This window comes from Pectinophora gossypiella, chromosome 3, assembly GCF_024362695.1.
Source record: "Pectinophora gossypiella chromosome 3, ilPecGoss1.1, whole genome shotgun sequence".
Classification (NCBI taxonomy): Eukaryota; Metazoa; Arthropoda; class Insecta; order Lepidoptera; family Gelechiidae; genus Pectinophora; species Pectinophora gossypiella.
In genome coordinates, this window is record NC_065406.1 from 14,506,703 (window position 1) to 14,525,876 (window position 19,174).

At 41.6% G+C, this 19,174-nt stretch overlaps 1 protein-coding gene across 1 annotated transcript; it reads left to right on the forward strand.

Moving 5' to 3' along the window:
- Positions 1–203: 203 nt before the first annotated feature.
- On the forward strand, positions 204–13,186 carry LOC126382077 (PAX3- and PAX7-binding protein 1). Its single transcript, XM_050031800.1, has 15 exons — positions 204–495; positions 1,162–1,301; positions 1,694–1,942; positions 2,430–2,580; positions 3,132–3,236; positions 3,891–4,038; positions 4,254–4,443; positions 6,721–6,844; positions 7,102–7,287; positions 8,192–8,367; positions 9,193–9,421; positions 9,716–9,899; positions 10,345–10,478; positions 11,244–11,418; positions 12,541–13,186. Exons 1-15 carry the CDS (start codon positions 333–335, stop codon positions 12,593–12,595), a joined length of 2,409 nt encoding a protein of 802 aa, XP_049887757.1. The 5' UTR covers positions 204–332; the 3' UTR covers positions 12,596–13,186.
- The last annotated feature ends 5,988 nt before the right edge of the window (positions 13,187–19,174 follow it).

Here is a 19,174-nt window from a genome sequence, read left to right on the forward strand (position 1 = left end):
TATTTCCCGGTTTTACTCATTCAGACAAATATTATCAACATTAATTAATACAAGTTTTGACTTTGTTTTGTTAAAGATGTTATAAAATAGTGTAAAGTAAAAAACTGGAATACTGGAATATGACAACAACTTTGCAGTGTTGCTATATAAAATATTACTGAACGACTGAATCTGTCTGTCTGTAGTGACTGTGACGGATTGGAGATGGACTCGATCGTTGCAGTTGTGGAAAGTTCACTATTTTTCTTCAAAATGATTTAAAAAACATTATGAAAACGTGTGAAAAGTGGTGAGGTTTAGTAACGAGGTGATAAAGTGGCACGGTGTTTATAATGTCGATGTTTCGGAAGCCGAAGAAGATTCAACGGCGCGTGTTTACTGCGGACGATGACGAGGAAGGAGACGGGGAACCGCAGCCGCCGCCGCCTCCAGTCATCAGCAAACCGAAGGAAAAGCCCGCCAAAACTACTTCTCTGCTAAGTTTTGCTGATGAAGGTAAATAGTAAATACTGCACTATGCTTAAATGGAGATATAACGTTAATTGTCTTATGTACTTGTTTGGTTATGTTAGGGTCAAGGCAGGGATATAATTGGACATGTTTATATTGCTTAAGTATTTATAGAGTCTCCGATTAGTTTTATCTAAGTTTGGTCAACGTAATTAAGTATAATTTGCATCGCATCATACTGAATGTCATACTAGAAGTTGTAGATATCCTATTGTAAAGGAAATAATCCCATAAACTTCCTGTAGTCATTGGCAGTTGGTGACTTTAACACTGTAATGTAGCTAAGCTCAGTATAGTGACATGGTTAATGGACCTTTTTTCACCCAAGATACAGGCTCTGCATAGTTTGGGAATGTCTGTTCCTTTTATTAAATAATGTACTTACATCACTTTTAGGGCACATGCCTTCATTACTGTATTATTTTAGATTTATTATTATTATCAAATAAACACATTTTTAATTCCATTTATGGAATATTTGGACTCCATAAGGAGCAAAACACATTGAGCATTCTATCTAAAAGAAATTTCTCTTCGGAATTAGCTCTCTAATTTTGATACACTGGTCACGTGTTTTGGAAAGAAGGTAGGTAGGAAGAATAAGGTTTTAATGTAAATAAATAAAAAAAAATGTTTACTTTTTATTTTCAGAAGAAGAAGGTGAAGTTTTCCAGGTCAAGAAGTCCAAACAGAGCAGCCGGCTGGCCAAGAGACGTGAGAAGGAGCGCCGGAAAGATGACGACCCCAGTAAAGATGATATTAATATGGACGTTGATAATCATGTCAATGAGGTATCGTCAATTATTACAATTTAAAAATGAAAAAAAAAAGGTCCTTAGTTCCAATTGGATTGGTTGCTTTTTTGGTTGTGTATTTGGCAAAGACAACCTAAAACCAACCCTTTTTATTTTGTTAAATACTTATATAGAATCATCTAGACTTGATGTTCTTTAAAAATTGTCTTGTAAATGATTTAATTTGGCTATCTTCAAGATTTTCTTTAATTACTTTTTTGTAGTACAAACTACTGTCGGACATTAATGCAGAAAGAGTGCTTTCTTATCTTTCGGAGTTCTAGTAGGCTTTACAAATCTAATCCTTATACTATGTGCTCTACTATTTATCAACAGGTATTCCTGTACTGCACCTAATTAACATAATAATCAATTGCCAACATTTCAAGCCACCAGCAAACACAGCGAATCATGCAAAGCCGAAGAAAAAGGTCACTCTCGAGGGTCTTATTCTGTCTGGACGGGAGGCCTTAGCGGCTGACGGAGCGGGGGATGTATCTGACGAGGCCAGCGGAGAAGAGGAAGATAATAGGGGGTTCCACCAGTACCGGGCCGAGTCGGTGCGGGCCGCGCTGGCCGTGGGCGGACACATCCCCGACGCGGCGCTCATCCACGCGGCGCGCAAGACCCGACAGCAGGTATGAGAGGTGAGGGACGCTCCAGGCCGTCACCGGAGACTTGTTGACGTGAGGAGATACTGGCTCCCGGCGCTTTCGTGTCGCTTGCAAGGTCACTGACCTTACCAAAATTTTGAAAAATTCTTGGCGTCAGTGTTGTTATCAACACTAGAGGTACCAAACGTGGTGTTTTTTAAGTATGAGAGACAGATTATTTAGCAGTCTCTTCAAAGCTGTGGTAATGTTTGTATGTTTGCGAAGAGTGTATTCAAGTAATTTAAGTATGGTGTAATAAGAAAGAGGAGTTGGCGGGAGACATTTCACTAACAAAAACTTTGTCCCAACACGCGGTATCGAATACAAGGAATACGCTTATACAGGGAGCGCAATAAGAAATGACAAACTCTGCCTATTGCGTCATTCTAACGCTGACTCTTCCTTGTTATTCCTTCATTATTATAATTATTGTAATAACTCATATAATCAACAGAATCAAACGGCATTGCAGGCTCGCGAGTTGGGCGGTGACTACATTCCAATCAAGCCGTCGGAAGCCAAGCCGGGGTCGCGGCTTGTGCGCGACGATGGGTCGGGAGACGACGACGAAGACGGACGGATTGAAGTCCGCGGCTTGGATTTGCCCAGTGATAAGCCAAAACGTGAGTTTGTTTATCCATATATCCAAAAATGAAAATTTAATAACTAAAACTCGATTACGGAAAAATCGCGCTGTTCTCTTGTATGGGTTTTTAGGTGGTGGTAATCCTCCACCCTTGGTGCACCTCACACTGGGCACCTCATCAACCCTGGTGTCAGGGTGACTATTGAGCCGCTAAAGGCCCCTGACGTGACTCATGTAATGACTACTTACATGAGTAAGTAGTAACCGGGACCAACGGCTTAACGTGCCTTCCGAAGCACGAAGAAAAGCAGTTTGGTGCGAGTTCAGATGGTTCCGAACATTCCGATATCAAATACGTAAATAAGCGGCAAAGAAAGAGGGTATACAGATATGTCTGCCCATAGAAAATTATGGATCTACCTACTCCACTCCAATCTCATCAGTCATCCCGTGATCATGGCGGCATTTGCAACAGTGGCGAAATATCGGGAGTCTCATATCCCTTCTTTAAACGCCAGGGTGCAGGGTGCGGGGTACTTTAAGCGGCAGGGTTCTTACCGCTTATAAATATTTTTTTTTTTCTTATAGGGGGCACAGCGGCAGCACCTACAAATGAAGAGTTGGACAGTGAACCGGATGAGTGGGAGGAGCAACAGATTAAGAAAGCGATGCCTGCCATACCGGACATAACGGGTGACTCTTTTTATGCTTAGTTTTTTTTTAACGGGCCAGGAATCTCGCCCTTTGAAGTACTGTTGCTCAGCCATCGATAGTATGACTATCGAGAATTGACCTTGAAATTCACCTAAATAGTCTCTCGAACTCTCGATAGTCTATGGATACTATTTGGTTTTCTTTCTACTATTGACAGTTAAAACAACGACAACGTAACGAAAACTTTAAGGGATGATTCAGACCATGATTCTAAGTTAATATCAAGTGGAATTTTCTGTCGCAAAAGTGGAACTGAAAATGATTAAAAAATAAAAACACTAAAATTTTAATGAATTTCTGACAGGAAAGTCCATTTGATACTAACTCGGAATCATGGTCTGAATTACTTTTTACTTTTTTTTTTACTTTTATTCCGTATATATATTGCGTATGGCAGACAAATATCCTGCTTGGATCAAATATCCAGCTTAAGCTCCCTTAACCAAGTCTCTGCTGCTTTATTCCGTAAAGTTTTCGTTACAATGTCACTAACATCAGTATACTAACACCTGTATATAGTATAACTATCGATAGTTCGAGGTATTTTTGACTATGTTAGATTGGCTTCTATATTTAGATTAGCATTTTCGAATTCGTGTTTGACCAAGTCAACAAGCCCATTGTCCCCCGCAGCTGAGGGCGGGATAGAGCTGAACCCATTCGCGGTGGCGCCGCCGCCGCCGCGCCTGCAGGATGCGCCCGCGCACCTGCGGCCGCTCACCACGCCGGGGCGGCCCCCGCCCGCCACCGCGCAGGAACTCGTCGACGCCTTAAGGACGCGGTAAGATATTGAAACCCAACTCATGTTCTAAGCTTTAATTCGTTAATCAGTAAAATTGGACTAAATTCACCTGAAATCGGGAGGGAAAGCAAAAAAGTTACCGAGTTGAGTGGTTTGTTACCCGTAGACGGTTTTGAAACGCACCTGTCATTTTAGGTGCATGTATTGCGCGTCTCTTCATTACTCTCAGACCAGGACTGTTTATTATGTTCCAGGCTACAAGAGCTGCAAGCGGAGCAAGATTTGACGGCGCGCACGCGCCACGAGCTGGAGGCGCGGCTGCAGGCGGCGGCCGGCGCGCGCCTGGCCCGCAGCGCGCGCCGCGCCGCGCTCGACACCGCCTACCGCCGCGCGCAGGCCGCGCGCGCATACCTCACCGACCTCATCGAGTGCCTTGATGAGAAGGTATGCACACGCACGTTCCCCCATGCACGCACGTTCACACATGCACGTACGCATACTAGCAGGCACGCACGCACACGCACTTTCACGCATGCATGCACGTACACGCGTGCACGCATGCATACGCACACGCAAGCATGAGCGCATCATCATCATCAATTTAAAAGCCACGCTCTTGTCGGTGTAGCATTTTCCATTCCAGTCTATAAATAGCCTATATACGTCCCACTGCTGGGCACAGGCCTCCTCTCAATCAACCGGAGAGGGTATGGAGCATATTCCACCACGCTGCTCCACTGCGGGTTGGTGGAGGTGTTTTTACGGCTAATAGCCGGGACCAACGGCTTAACGTGCCCTCCGAAGCACGGAATCAACTTACTTTTTGGGACAATCAGGTGATTCAAGCCTGAAAAGTCCTTGCCAAACAAAGGACAGTCTCACAAAGTGATTTCGACAATGTCCCCATCGGGAATCGAACCCGGACCTCCAGATCGTGAGCCTAACGCTCTTACCACTAGACCACGGAGGCTGTTAAGACCATTCGGAGGCCATTCCAGTCTATCAAAGGCCAATTCCTTGATTTCCCTATAAGATACGACGTTAACCTTTTCTTCAATCTGTTCCATGTAAGCTCTTCTTGGTCTTCCCCTTCTTCTCTTTCGTTCTGGCTTTCCTTCTATGATGTTTTTAATAAATTCGTCGTGTCTATTAGGTGTCCAATCGTCTTTGCCTCTTCTGTCCTCAATAATTCTCAGTACTTCGCAGTCTTTTTTCCCTTACTCTTACTGGCACTTTCTCATTTGTAACCCTTTCTGTCCAATTTATTCTTTCTATCCTCCTCCAACACCACTTTTCAAAGGCCTCGAGTATGAGCGTACACCACATATAATCTCTCGCTCATCATTCCTAACTAGTCGTCTGGTTTCTCTGGGAATTATGAGTCACGGAAGTTCTATAAAAAATATAGATATATTGTAATGTTCATGTGAGTAGATTTATTTATTTTTACATTGATGCAATAACAAAACTGTCAATTACATATTGCTGACTGAGATTTAAATATTTACGTATAGTTACATATATCGTGGCCATATCATAGAATTGATCATTTCATGAAATGATCGACCATTTCATGAAATGGTCGTATTTCATGAAATAGAACAACATTCGTTGGCCACATCATGATGTGGTTTGGCCAGATCAATGAACACAAAACGTTTAATGATATGACCAACTAAATGCATGATTACTTCATGATATGGCCAAACGTTAGCGATCATATCGTAAAATAGTAACATTATCCACCGGTAGTGGCGCTGGTGTCGCTTTGTTTATGTTTTGCATAATGGCGGCGGACAATAATTATTCTTGTGTGAACGCGAATAATACGAATAATAATGAGCAAATACAAGATAAAAGTGCAGTGAAGCAATGTTTTGACACTAAGGTGAAAAGAAAAACTCGTATTAACAGTAGACAGCAACTTTATTTTTATTTTTAGGTTATATGGCAAATAATGAAGGTCGAGTGACCACGCTACGTAAATCAATGGACTATTATTGGATTTCAAAATGTGATATAATTAAAACTGCGAATGAAGAGATATTAATTTTAAAAAAGAAAAATATAGACGATCCTACTGTCCGTAAAGTTTCTTTTTTTGACGTGACTTATTGTAGATTTGCCGCAGATGGCATTAACTACTTGAAACGGGATTCTATTAAAACGCATAAATGTTTTTGTCATAATTTAAATTATCATAATCCTTTTTTTTATAATTTTTACAAGGCATAACGGTAGGTTAGGGTGCGGCGGGGGTGGCCCTTGGGCCACCCCTACGCCGCCAGTATGTTTATCTTACACACGAAAAGTATACTGAATGATGACCAATGGCATGAAATAGTGTCAAAAAATATGACGACGACTTCAAAGCGAGATGCAGTTACGGCGTATATGTCAACTACATCAACACTCCGTTAATCGAAAATGACTTTTTAATTTTTATTTGACTTTTAAACATTTTTGTACTTTGTACTAGAGTAATACATTATTTCCTACCTTATTTCGCGTTTTTATTACACCACTTATCATGGACACCCTACATTAATGATATGGCCAAACGTGGATGGAAATATCATTAAACGCTGACGTTTAAACGATATGGTCAGTTGAAGTTGGCCATTTCATGAAATACGACCATTTCATGAAATGGTCGATCATTTCATGAAATGGTCAATTCTATGATCTGGCCACGACACATACATAATATTGTCGTTGCAGATGCCCCAACTAGAAGCCCTAGAGGCGCGAGCGCTGGCCCTGCACCGGCGCCGCTGCGAGTTTCTCATGGAGCGCCGCCGCGCCGACGTCAGGGACCAGGCGCAGGATGTGTTCGCGCTCGCTGGTAATGTTAATGTTATATTTTAACTTTTTTTATTGGTCAGTATACCACTACAAAGAAATGGGTAGGTTCCTAGGTCAAAGATAAATTATAAAATTCTGATCATTAAATAAGGACAGATCTAAAGTTGTCAATTTTTTCTTCTTTTTAACTTAATAAGTGTGACGTTTTGTCAAGTTTTTCTATGACGTCACAATGTTCTTTTTTCATACTTATTCCATAGTAATTTCGAGCTTTAAGGCCTTTTTGCTTTCGAGCAGCCCGCGCGGGCGCGGCCCGTGCGCCGGAGCCGGAGGCCAAGCAGCGGCGCGCGGCGGAGCGCGAGGGCCGGCGGCGCGCGCGGCGCCTGGCGCGCCACGCCGCCGGCGCGCTGGCGCACCGCGACGGCGACTCCAGCGACGACGACCTGCCGCCCGCGCTGCTCACGCAGGCGCAACACGAGACAGGTGCGCCCGCCCTGACACGCTCACACTAACGCAACTAACCCCCCCCCCACCCGCACCCCCACCCCTCAAACTAATCCCAGCTCTGAGACTGCCCTCAAGATCATGTCAATGTGACAGTTCTCATATAAAAACAGCCATTCGCCATTCCTGTCTTCTTCCCGCGAAATCCTTCACCTCCTGATACGACACGACCTGCACCTTCTCTTTTGTTTGTTTCATAAATATTCTCCTAGGTCTTCCACTTCCTCTCTTCTATTCAATTTTTCCTTCTATAATATTTGTCATAAATGAATCGTGGCATATCAGGTGTACTTATGCTTACTTACATCTAAAATAAATTATTTCTATTCTATGTTAGTGACATCAAATCAAATCAAATATACTTTATTGCACAGAACTACATTTAAAAAATCAGACATGACACATGAATACAGTACAATTTGAGCGGCCTTATTGCTCTAGAGCAATTTCATTTCACGACATCGACACACATCGTTGACATCGTAACAAAAACGGAAAATTCCACTTGATATCAACCCTCAAAGTTTTAGTTACGATGTCACAACACTATATACTATACACGTATTCCGACCGTATGGGTCTGCGATTGTTGAAGTTAAGCAACTTTCGCAAAGGCCGATCATAGGATGGGTGACCACAAAAAAAAAAAGTTTTCATCTCGAGCTACTCCGTGCTTCGGAAGGCACGGTACGTCGGTCCCGGCTGCTTTAGCAGTCGTCAATAACCACCAATCCGCACTGGGCCCGCGTGGTGGTTTAAGGCCTGATTTCCCTATCCATCCATAGGGAAGGCCTGTGCCTCAGCAGTGGGAACGTTAATGGGCTGGTGATGATGATTCCGACCCTTTGAGGGACGGAGGCGTGACGCTACGTGTGGTCCGCAGAGGCCATCCGGCAGGCGTCGCTGGCGCTGTTCTCGGACGCGCTGCCGGCGTGGCGCAGCGCGGCGGGCGTGGCGGCGCGGCTGGCGCGCTGGCGGGCGCGCGAGCCCGCGCTGTACGGGGACGCCTACGTGGCCGACTGCCTGCCCCGGCTGCTGGCGCCCTACGTGCGGCAACAGGTCTCTTCTCTTGTCTTTTCTTGTCAGATATCGCTATTGGGTTTGTAACGAAATCAAATCAAATCAATTTATTTGCGAGAACACATAGAATACAAAAAATCGAATAACAATCATTTCTCAGATATCACTATTCGGTTTGTAATGAAGTCAAATCAAATCAAATTAATTGTGAGAATACATAGGATCCGAAACACCATGCCGCGTTCCAAAAAAAAAATAGCAGACGTAGCGAGAAAGGCTGCCTGCTTGAAATGGGACCGGGCTGGACATGTTGCCCGAATGCCCGATGACCTCTGGGCCAAAAAGGGTACAGAGTGGGTTCCTGCAAATGCTGTCAGACGTCGGGGAAGGCCACGGAAATGATGGCGCGACGAGTTAGAATACAAAAAAGGTGACAAAATAATTCAAATAACAATGTTGTCATGTGTTCGGCCTGCATACAGCCGTACAAATATACATAAAAAAATAAAAATAAAGAAATGGTACATTGAAAAGAAAATGATTGAAAATATACTCATTATTAAAATATTACACAATGTAATCATTTTTATGTTCAAAATATTCCTTCAAATTATATTATTACAAATTATTATTAATGAACTAAAAAACAAAACTAGAATAAACAATGCCTCACATGCGACAATAAAATAACATATTTACATTTTACATTTTTTTTTACATTTTGAAAATATTTACAGTAATGACGATAAAAACTACAACCTCTAATGCAGGAGAAATTGCTTTAATGAGGCTTTTTAAACTCCGAGACATGCTATCATTTTATTATTTTTTTATTGGTGTGTGACGGAACTGAACTCTTCGCAGCTAATCCTATGGAACCCGCTAGCTGACTCGGACAACGAGGACTACGAGCGCATGGAGTGGTTCCGCTGCCTGATGATGTACGGCGTGAGGCGCGCGCCGCTCAGCAGCGACTCGGACTCGGACGGCGGCGAGGCGGAGCCCCCCGTCACGGAGGAGCACACGCGGGAGGACCCTGACGCCATGCTCGTGCCCACCATCCTCGCCAAAGTGGTCATGCCTAAGCTCACAGGTGAGTGGACCATTCAATAATATATTTGTCTACAGTTATTTTTTTTTAGCGAATTGGGTCGTGTTCTAAGTTCAAGATACATTATAAAATTCTGATTGCTAAATAAAGAAAGATCTAAAACTAACGAAAAACACTTACTTTTTTCAAATTAACTTATTTATGAATTTTAATCAAGAAAAACGACATTCTATGACGTTTCAGGGTGCTTTTTTATACAAATTCTGTAGTAATTTCATGAAACCTGTATCCATACATATTTAAGTAATGCACGTACAAGAACGTATATGCCCCCAGAGCTGGTGGAGCAGGCGTGGGACCCGCTGAGCGTGCGCGCGTGCACGCGGCTGCGGCAGCTGCTGCCGCGCCTGGCCGCCGCGCCGGGCGCGCGCGCGCCGCTGCAGCGCCTGGCCGCCGCGCTGCGCATGCGCGTCGTGGCCGCGCTGCAGGCCGACGTCTTCCTGCCCGCGCTGCCGCCGCAGTCAGTATACGTACCTACATGACCCGCCTGGACGATGCGATTCCTGCCGGCTTAGCACCGTAAGCACGCGACAGAGATCGTCTGTCTCTTTCTGTGCAGTACTGTGAGAGAGTGACGGGTGACGTACGTCGAGGCGAATAAGAGTCGCACGCTTACGGTGCTAAGCCCGCTGGAAGGCTGCCGTAGGAAGCACTGGAGAGATAATGCTGGAAGAGATGGAGGGAGGCCTTTGCCCAGCAGGGGGACATCTCGAGCTAGATAAGGATAAAGACTGTACGGTCACGAGTACTAATAAATACACTTTAAAACCATGTCACATTAACTTTTTTGACAAATTTACCCGTAAGTCTCGTTAAAAATATCAAATATGATAGTGCGACAGGGTTCTTAAGTGGGTATATGCTATTGCTCATGACTGTACTGAAGATATGTGATGTGCGTACAGCGTAATGGAGGGTCCGGGCGGCGGGTTCTGGCGGCGCTGCCTGGGCGCCGGCGTGCGGCTGCTGCGGGCCACGCTGGCGCTCACCGCGCCGCCGCCGCTGCTCAGAGCTGACCCGCACGTGCTGCAACTTATAGGTAACCATTTGTTCTTCATTTCATCTTACTCGGCGAAGATAAGCAGTGCCGCCGAGCGCGACGACGGTCCTTTATGCACTTTACTATCTGTTGGTGAAGAATTTTGAAAGGTCAATTGCATTTCCATTTTCGGATATTTGTTGTCAAATGTTTCGTAACTTTAATTGGTGATGTAGGTTTTAAAAGAACACTCAATATATTATGTAGTCTGATAAGTAATTTGTCGTATACGTTTAGAAAGTAAACGCTATGCGTAGCCATGGCAAGTCGCACAAAGACAATCTTGATAGAGTTTTAAAGCGGCGAGGATGTGCTGCCGCCAAAGGATGGTGTTTCGGGGTACCAGACTGAGCATAGTACCCTACTAGCCATAAGTAGGTATAGGTAGCGCAACTAGGGATCGACGATCCAATGGTGTTAACTTAGAACTTGTATATATGCGTCACGCTGTGTAAACTTCGTTAGCGCGTTTCAGGACTGCACTATTGAATGGTGGCGCCATCTGTTGCATGTGGGCGGAACTGCATGCACTCAGAGCATCGTTTTGCTAGAGCGAGATAAAGAGCGGAGTGCGTCGTCGATTCTGCTATCGGCTGTCGAATTATCTCGTTATTGAGTATCACTATCGAATAGCCAAAGACTTCAATCAAATATGTCTTAAGTACTTATTTAGTTGAATAGTGACTCGGAGCAGTGCCTTTCGAAGCAATTACTATTTATTCATGTTTACTTCAATAAATGAATTTAAAATCCCTGTGTCTGCAGAAACCCTATGTTGTGCGGCGGGGGCGGCGCCGCCGCAGTGGATGGCGGCGGCGGCCGTGGCGTTGGCGGAGACCCTGCCGCGGAGCGGAGCCCTGCGGGCGAAGGCGCTCGCCCGCGTCGCCGCGCTCGCCACGCTGGCCCTGTCGCGCCTGCAGCCCGACAACCCGCTACACTTGTGAGTGGATTCACTGTCATTACTTTAACATTATACAGGGTGTCAGTGACACCATAACGAAAAAAAATATATACACACACACATACACATAACCAGCCAATATACGTCCCACTGCTAGGCACAGGCCTCCCCTCAGTCAACCGGAGGGGGTATGGAGCATACTCCACCACGCTGCTCCACTGCGGGTTGGTGGTGTTTTTACGGCTAATAGCCGGGACCAACGGCTTAACGTGCCCTCCGAAGCACGGAATCATCTTACTTTTTCGAACAATCAGGTGATTAAAGCCTGAAAAGTCCTTACCAAACAAAGGACAGTCTCACAAAGTGATTTCGACAATGTCCCCATCGGGAATCGAACCCGGACCTCCAGATCGTGAGCCTAACGTTCTAACCACTAGACCACGGAGGCTGTTATCAAATTTGGGATTTTTCCTGCACCGCAATTTAAGTCGAACAACAACGCTAAAATATAGACGGAGACTGGAGACCCACTGACTGGCTCACGCACTCACATAGTTCACATAGTTTTTCTCCTATAAGGAGCATCTTGAGGTAAGAATGGTGTAGGGGGATCGGGACATCACTGTCAGCATGGGAAAGCTTCCAGATCTTCGGAGGCATCAGAGAGACATCATGCTGGCGAAACTCACGACTGGATCTTTTTTTCCACAAACGGTGGGCGGAAAGTGTCCGTTCTACACGTAGTAATTTATTTATTTATTCTATGCCTAAACCAATAGTAACCAAATTATAAAGTGTAGATCTTTTTCCCTCTCTTATCGTGTGGATTATGAGGTGCATTATCAACCCTGGTGTCAGGGTTATTATTGAGCCACCCAAAGCCCCTAACATGGCTCATGTAACGATTACTGACTTACATCAGTAAGTAGTAACCGGGAGCAACGGCTTAACGTGTGACTTAATTTCGGACACTCAGGTGATTAGCCTGTAATGTCCTAACCAAACTAGGGCTCACAAAGTGTTTTTTGTGATATGTCCCCACCGGGATTCGAACCCGGGACCTCCGGATCGTGAGCCCAACGCTACGCCACAACCACTGGACCACGGAAGCCACGGGAGGCGTAAAGTTCTTACTAAATTGTACGTGTTTTGTATTTTCAGAAAAGCCTTAGACCAAGCGAGAACAGTGATCGCAGAAGCAAAAGCGTTGGAATGACACCACGAAGACGAGAAGTATCCTATACACACGACTTCAACTGACCAACGATTGGTCAACTTCTAGTGAAGGTCTAAAACCAGGTATGCTCAAAACTTACAGCTAATATTTCAAGGTTAGCCCAGCTGACGTCATCCCACCCTGTATTGCCATTTCTAAATAAATTACCCACAATCAATGTTTTTATACTTACTTTGCAAGGAAATTTGGAACTTTTAGTAAAAGATTTACTTACAGTTTTAATATTTTTTTGTATATGCTACAAGTAATAGTAATTAAATACATTAGTTAGTAATTCACTTAATTTTCAATAATAAAATTTACCTCCTTGGAATGTTGGAGATACCAATTGAATGGTAACACTTACGTCATCAATGGGCTAGCAATGGCGACTTGTCATAGGATTGAGCATACCTAGTCTTACACCATGCATTATTGTGTTGCCGAACTATCGATAGTTCCCCTTATACATACATAAACTCACGTCTATTTCTGACCGGGGTAAGCAGAGACTGTAATTCCAGCTCCGACCCTGACACACTTCTCTTCTCTACATTTATCATTCGTTTCATATACACACGCCGGTTTAGAGTAGATTGTACTACCCCGATACCGACCCCGCCGGCGTGGTCGACGATTTCCCTCATTCAGCGCTTATCGCTATCGACCCACTAGGGTCGATTAATCCTTTCAATATTCTTCCTCTCAGACGATGCCCTGAGCCGAGGTTCGCGCCTAACTGGGCACCCTCAGGCCTGTTGTCTTAAACGTTGTACCGGGTGAGACCCTTCAGCGCTCCCCATTTGTCCGGCCAAGTAGTTAATGCCAACTGCGGCAAATCACGTCACGTCGAAAAAAAAAACTATTGTACTAAATCTTTTCTCCAATTTGCCCTCATACTCGTAATATCTTTTTTCTTGTGCCAACAGCAAATCAAATGTCGTCAATCTAAATTTTGCTACGAGATTTAATGTGTCAATAGCGTTCATAAGATAATCCTGCGTGTGTGGTTAATTAATTATTAAATTCTCAATTGTTGTACACAATAAATTAAACAATTATAAACTACAAAGTTCTAGTACTGTGGTCCATACAATAAAATAAGGAAAGGTGTGTTTATTATGCCAGCACAGCGACAATATGACAGAATTAAATACATTAACTGATAGACGAAACGAAACAATTATATAGTAATACTGAGGGGATGATTTAGCTCACTATTCTGAGTTAATATCAAGTGGAATTTTCCATGGCAAAAGTATAGAACTGGAAATCATTAAATAAAACTAAAATTTTGATTTGGTGAGGTAAATGAAGCTCGTTTTGGTCCGGGCGCAATGTCCCTTTTATACTAGTGTTGCCCGATGATCAACTGACTGTATATCGATTAATAATCGATTATTTTCTAAGCCCCTAGTATCGATACTATAGATATTTAGAGGAAAATAATCAATTATTGGGCAACACTATTGGTGCTAATTCCTGTAAATACCATCTAATTTTATTTTAAGTTATATCTGTCATTTTCTTATCCGCCGAAAAGGAAAGGGACGGGTAATCGACAAGCATAAAATTTATGGAACACACGTCAATTTTAAGCACAAATCTAAACCAACCGTCTAAAAATTTTACATAAGTCAATAACCCGACACGTTCATTTACTCATTCTTCCTAAAATTAAGAGCTGTGAATCATCCGTCCCTTTCCTTTTCGACGGATATGAAAATGACAGATATAACTTAAAATAAAATTAGACGGTGTCTCCAGGAATCGGGGCCATTATATACGTTAAATTAATATTTCTAATTTTCTATGCCTCGACTATCCATAGCTATTAATCGGCAACACTATTTTATTATTACATACATCATAATCTAATTAGAGAAGAGATAGAATTCTGAATAACACGTGTTGTAATAGAGTATTAAATATTTATACTATTTTGTATTTAAGCGATTGTATAACAAATTAATTCATTTGAGACGGAAGAGTGAATAAAGTGGTTATGTAACTGTGTTCATTATTTACGTGTTTTATTACGATAAAAGCTAAACATATAATACTCGAATAGCCTGTTTAAAACACGCATGTATTCCCAAAAGGATAAGCAAAGTTGTATAGTATATACACCCTCTCCGCACCAGCTATGTTTAATGTTGGGGGCTGTCATAACAACCACCACCCTTTCGCACCAGAATGTATACTATCCTTCTGTCCTATATTCACAATATAAGACTTGGCTTCGGCCTTAATTTTGAAAACAAACTAAGACATGGCTTCGGCCTTAATTTTGTAAAAATACGTCAGACTTGGTTTAGGCTTTCTATGAATTTCATACTAAAAATAAATATAACACATGACTTGGCTGTATGGGCTATGATCCCTTTGCCTGTTCTACAGACAAAATAACAAACAAAATGTCCTATTTTCATAAAGACAGCTGTCGTAATATATTGTTTTGTCAACTAAAAATTGGAGGGTAGAATATAATGTATCGTGTGCGTGATATTTGTAAGTGTAAGTGACTTTGACAAGGACAGAATGATAGCATATGCAGCCTAGTAAGAAAGAGACATGTATTGTTTTCTCCGAACTCTTAAAAACTGAGGGTAAAAAATAAAAATAATAATTGTGTACGACAGTTGTATTATGAGAATGAGACAAAAAATAGGGTACGGCTTTGTGCGAAAGAGATGTATATTGTTCTGACAACTCCCAACAACAATGCCTGGCTATTTGTTAACACTTCTACGAACTTATGCTATCCTGGTACTAATATCTCCGAAATAGCGAAATTTTGGCCAATAACTTGAAGATTTTTCTGCTGTTTAATTTTAGTATGGACATCAAATAGAATGTTCTCTGCTTCCGCTTCACAATGATTGGAGATAGGAACTTTTTACTCTTTCGAATATGTCTAGTTTTATCATCAAAGCACATACTTTTTTTTATATCCGCCCCTGAAATGTTCTGTATCCCTAGTATTCTTTATGCATTTCATGATTAATAATCGGCCAAGTAGGTTATAATATGTCAAAACGTAACAAATTCGCTTGAAAAATAATTTTATCGAATACTAGCGCATACGTATATGTACAAAGACCTTGTATAGAATAGACGGATAATATTTTAGAGTGACGATCAAACTATCACAGCTCTCTTTCTTCCCTATGGCAACAATCTCTGTGAAAAAAAGAAACAAACATAGACAAACACCGCTGTCTAGAACGTCAGTGTTGACCGTTTTGAGATGTTGTGGTAGCCAGCTGGATACCAAACCTGCCGTTAGTTTTTTGGTGTTTTGGGACGTTATTTTAACTTTTTATATAAAAAATCTGTGAAATAGTTATTCATTATGAACCATGGCTTGCGAAGCTATTGGTTGTGAGAGTAGAATGGGTGTTATAATGGAGAACGATCCAATTATGTCTCACCATGGGTAAGTTATCGACCACATAATACATGTTTGTGTGCAAGAAATACATTACCTGGTCTGGTTTTTGTAAAGTTTATTGAGCCCTAAACACGATGCAGACGCATATTTTCAGCAAAGCCGTCACATTTGTACAAATAATTGATTTCACATTTTACGTTATCAGCTTTGACAGATCATGTACCCAAACTATTATAAGTAGTATTGTCCTTTGATGTCGATAACATAATATTATGTTTGAATGTAACATCTACATGTTGTGTTATTCTATTCACGTTTAATTTATTTTTCGACCTGTTTCCGATTTGGATGAAGATTACATAAAGATATTGTATTTTCCAGATTTCCTAAATATCCTAATTTACGAAACAAGAAATTAAGAAACAGTTAGATTCAGACCATGAAACGAGATGATTCTCTCTTCTGAAGGACGCCTTCTCCTTATTTAAGCCTGTGCTAATTACATTTCGATGTATCTTGCTTTCTATCGAGCAGGATACCAAACAAAAATATTACATAAAGATGCAGTACCAACAATATTCACTCACATATCTCACATAAGGTGAGTTTAAGTTTAATTATAAGTTTATAGATGAATTTGCAGCTATTTCGTTTTTGTATTCTACATAAGCATGGAAAAAAATAATTCAATACAATACAAATATTCTCTATTGCACAAAATAATTAGTATGAATAACTATTTTTGTAAGTACCTGTGATTATTCCTTCTATGTGCAATGTGTGCATGCAATGCTTGTGTATTTGTGTGCTCCACGTTAATATGTGCCATTCTTGCAGGTAAAGTTATAACGACCAGAGCCGACACTATACACTTCTAAAGAAAGTGAACAAGAGGAAATATTTTTTTTTATCACCAAAAGTCGGAATTGTTCAGTGCTTCGTGGTCATTGTATTCTAACTATATTGAATAAAAATCTTATAAAGAAGTATTTGCTTTTATTATTTAATCGCATTAAGATAATCCCCGAAATATACTAGAAGGTCGTCTGCTTCTTGTATCGAGAGCCGATTCGATTCCCGGTCAAGTCAATGAAAAACGTAGAAAACGTGTATTTAATTGTTATAAAATATTTTTGAATCAAGCATGATTTAGAGCGAAAACAAAACAAAGCGTTCTTCCCGGGGTAGGTATGTGATTTATAGCAACCTGGCCGCAATGTCGTATTAAAATGATACTATAGTATATTTGGACTAGATGGACCGTCCTGACCTCCTCGGCCATAACACCTTGCGAAATGACATAGATTCAGAAATGTTAAATTGACCTTTAACAAGTTTGTCGATGATAATTGCGTTGAACAAGTAAATCGTTTTAACTAATTTACTTGTCGTTCTACCCACCCAGATATGAATACTAGGTCGTTATTTCTGTATTTAATTAATCATTCAATTTGTAAAGTATAAATATTTAGCCGATTATAATGTCGATAAAAACATGGAACGGCGCTAGTGGTCTTGATACAAAAACATATACAATAGGTACGTTTCTATAACAAACCCGCTACGCCAGTACAAAAGACGTACCGACGATAGTATATTTATCTCTTTTTAACTTATGACGGCTCATATGAGTGCGAAAGACAAAACCTATGTTTTTCATTCGTCTTAAATATGCTCCGTCTATTCTATACAAGGTCTTTGTATATGTATCATCAATTCAATAGAAGGGACTGATGGAGCCAAAGGATGGAGCGAACAAAGTAACCGGGGCGCTGCATCATGTGCGTAATATTTGTTAGTGGGAGTGACTTTGTTTTGACAAGGACAACGATAGTACAGTCTACTGAAAGAGTCTTAGTCAGCTGAGAAAACAATATGAACAAACGTCCATTTAAAGACTTGAAGGTAGAATACGAAATGAATAATCTGACAGTTGTAATGTGAGTGAGAGCAGGATAGGAAGATACGATACAGCATAGTGCGAAAGAGATATGTATTGGTCTGACAGCTCTCAACAATAATGCTCCGCTGTTTGTAAACGAACTCCTACGAACCTATGCTCTCCTGGTACTGAAATCTGCGAAGTAACCAAGTTTTCTGATGTATATTTTATGATTTTAACAGTCTCTAGGTGCACACGACGGACGCATCGCGCTTCGCTCACAGTCATCTATTGAACCTGCTATACTTATGCGCTTCTAGTATTCGAAAAAATATATTTTCATAAGTAATAATGTGGGTTTGTTGGTTACGCTTTCACGGCTTTACTCAACCCGATAATCATGAAAAGGATAACTAGGGGCTTATGGGCTAGGGGCACCGGACATTTCAGGGGCATACCTTATAAACAAAAAATTGTATATGTGTCGCCGATAACTGAACTACATGGGACTTAAACATATCTGGCGCGGAGTGGGTGTTATCAATCGTATATACTATACGCGTATATCGTATATAGCCCTCCCATCTATCCCTTTGGGAATACAGGTGTGAATGTACGGATATATAACCGAACTCCAGACAAAAGGAAATCTTCTTTCTGATAAAACAAGGACCGCGCCGCGCAAAATATGAAGCAAAGCTAGAAAAAATCAATCAACATTAGAAAAAAATTCTTCAAACGTAAGCTAAAATCTGGTCGTTTCGCAGATTTGGTACCAGGATTGCATGTCTTGTAGGAGTTCGTCAATAATTGCCGCACACTATTTTTGGGAGCTGTCAGAAGTATATCTATCTCTTTCGCACTAGACTGTATCCTATCTTTCTGTCCCGCTCTCATATTAGCACAGCAGCTGTCACATACAATTTAAAACTTTTTACATTCTACCCTCAAGTATTTTTATTAACGTTCGATTCGTAATGTCAAAACAATACACGTCTCTTTTGCACTAGGCTGTATACTGTATTCCTTTCCTTTTCATGTGATAGCTGTCATCTAAGACAATTTCAAACTCTTTATATTCTACCCTCAAGGTTTTTCCCACTGGTCCAATTGATGGAGTCCCGAGTTTACAATAAGCGGGCATATATCCTGAAAACCACGCATCTATAGATACAGCAAAAGAAAATAACAACATATAATAACGCTTGCGTCCACGAAGGGGTAGGCAGAGGTACATAGTTCACCCACTCCTCGCCAGCTATGTTCAAGTCCCATGTAATAGGGGAAGAAAATAAAAGAAAAA

Excerpts from the sequence above, each read along its gene's own strand:
- LOC126382077 (XM_050031800.1), top strand. The coding sequence starts at position 333 with ATGTCGATGTTTCGGAAGCCGAAGAAGATTCAACGGCGCGTGTTTACT. Across the intron at positions 496-1,161 it reads GCTAAGTTTTGCTGATGAAG|AAGAAGAAGGTGAAGTTTTC; the intron begins GTAAATAGTAAA and ends TTTTATTTTCAG. Across the intron at positions 2,581-3,131 it reads GCCCAGTGATAAGCCAAAAC|GGGGCACAGCGGCAGCACCT; the intron begins GTGAGTTTGTTT and ends TTTTTCTTATAG.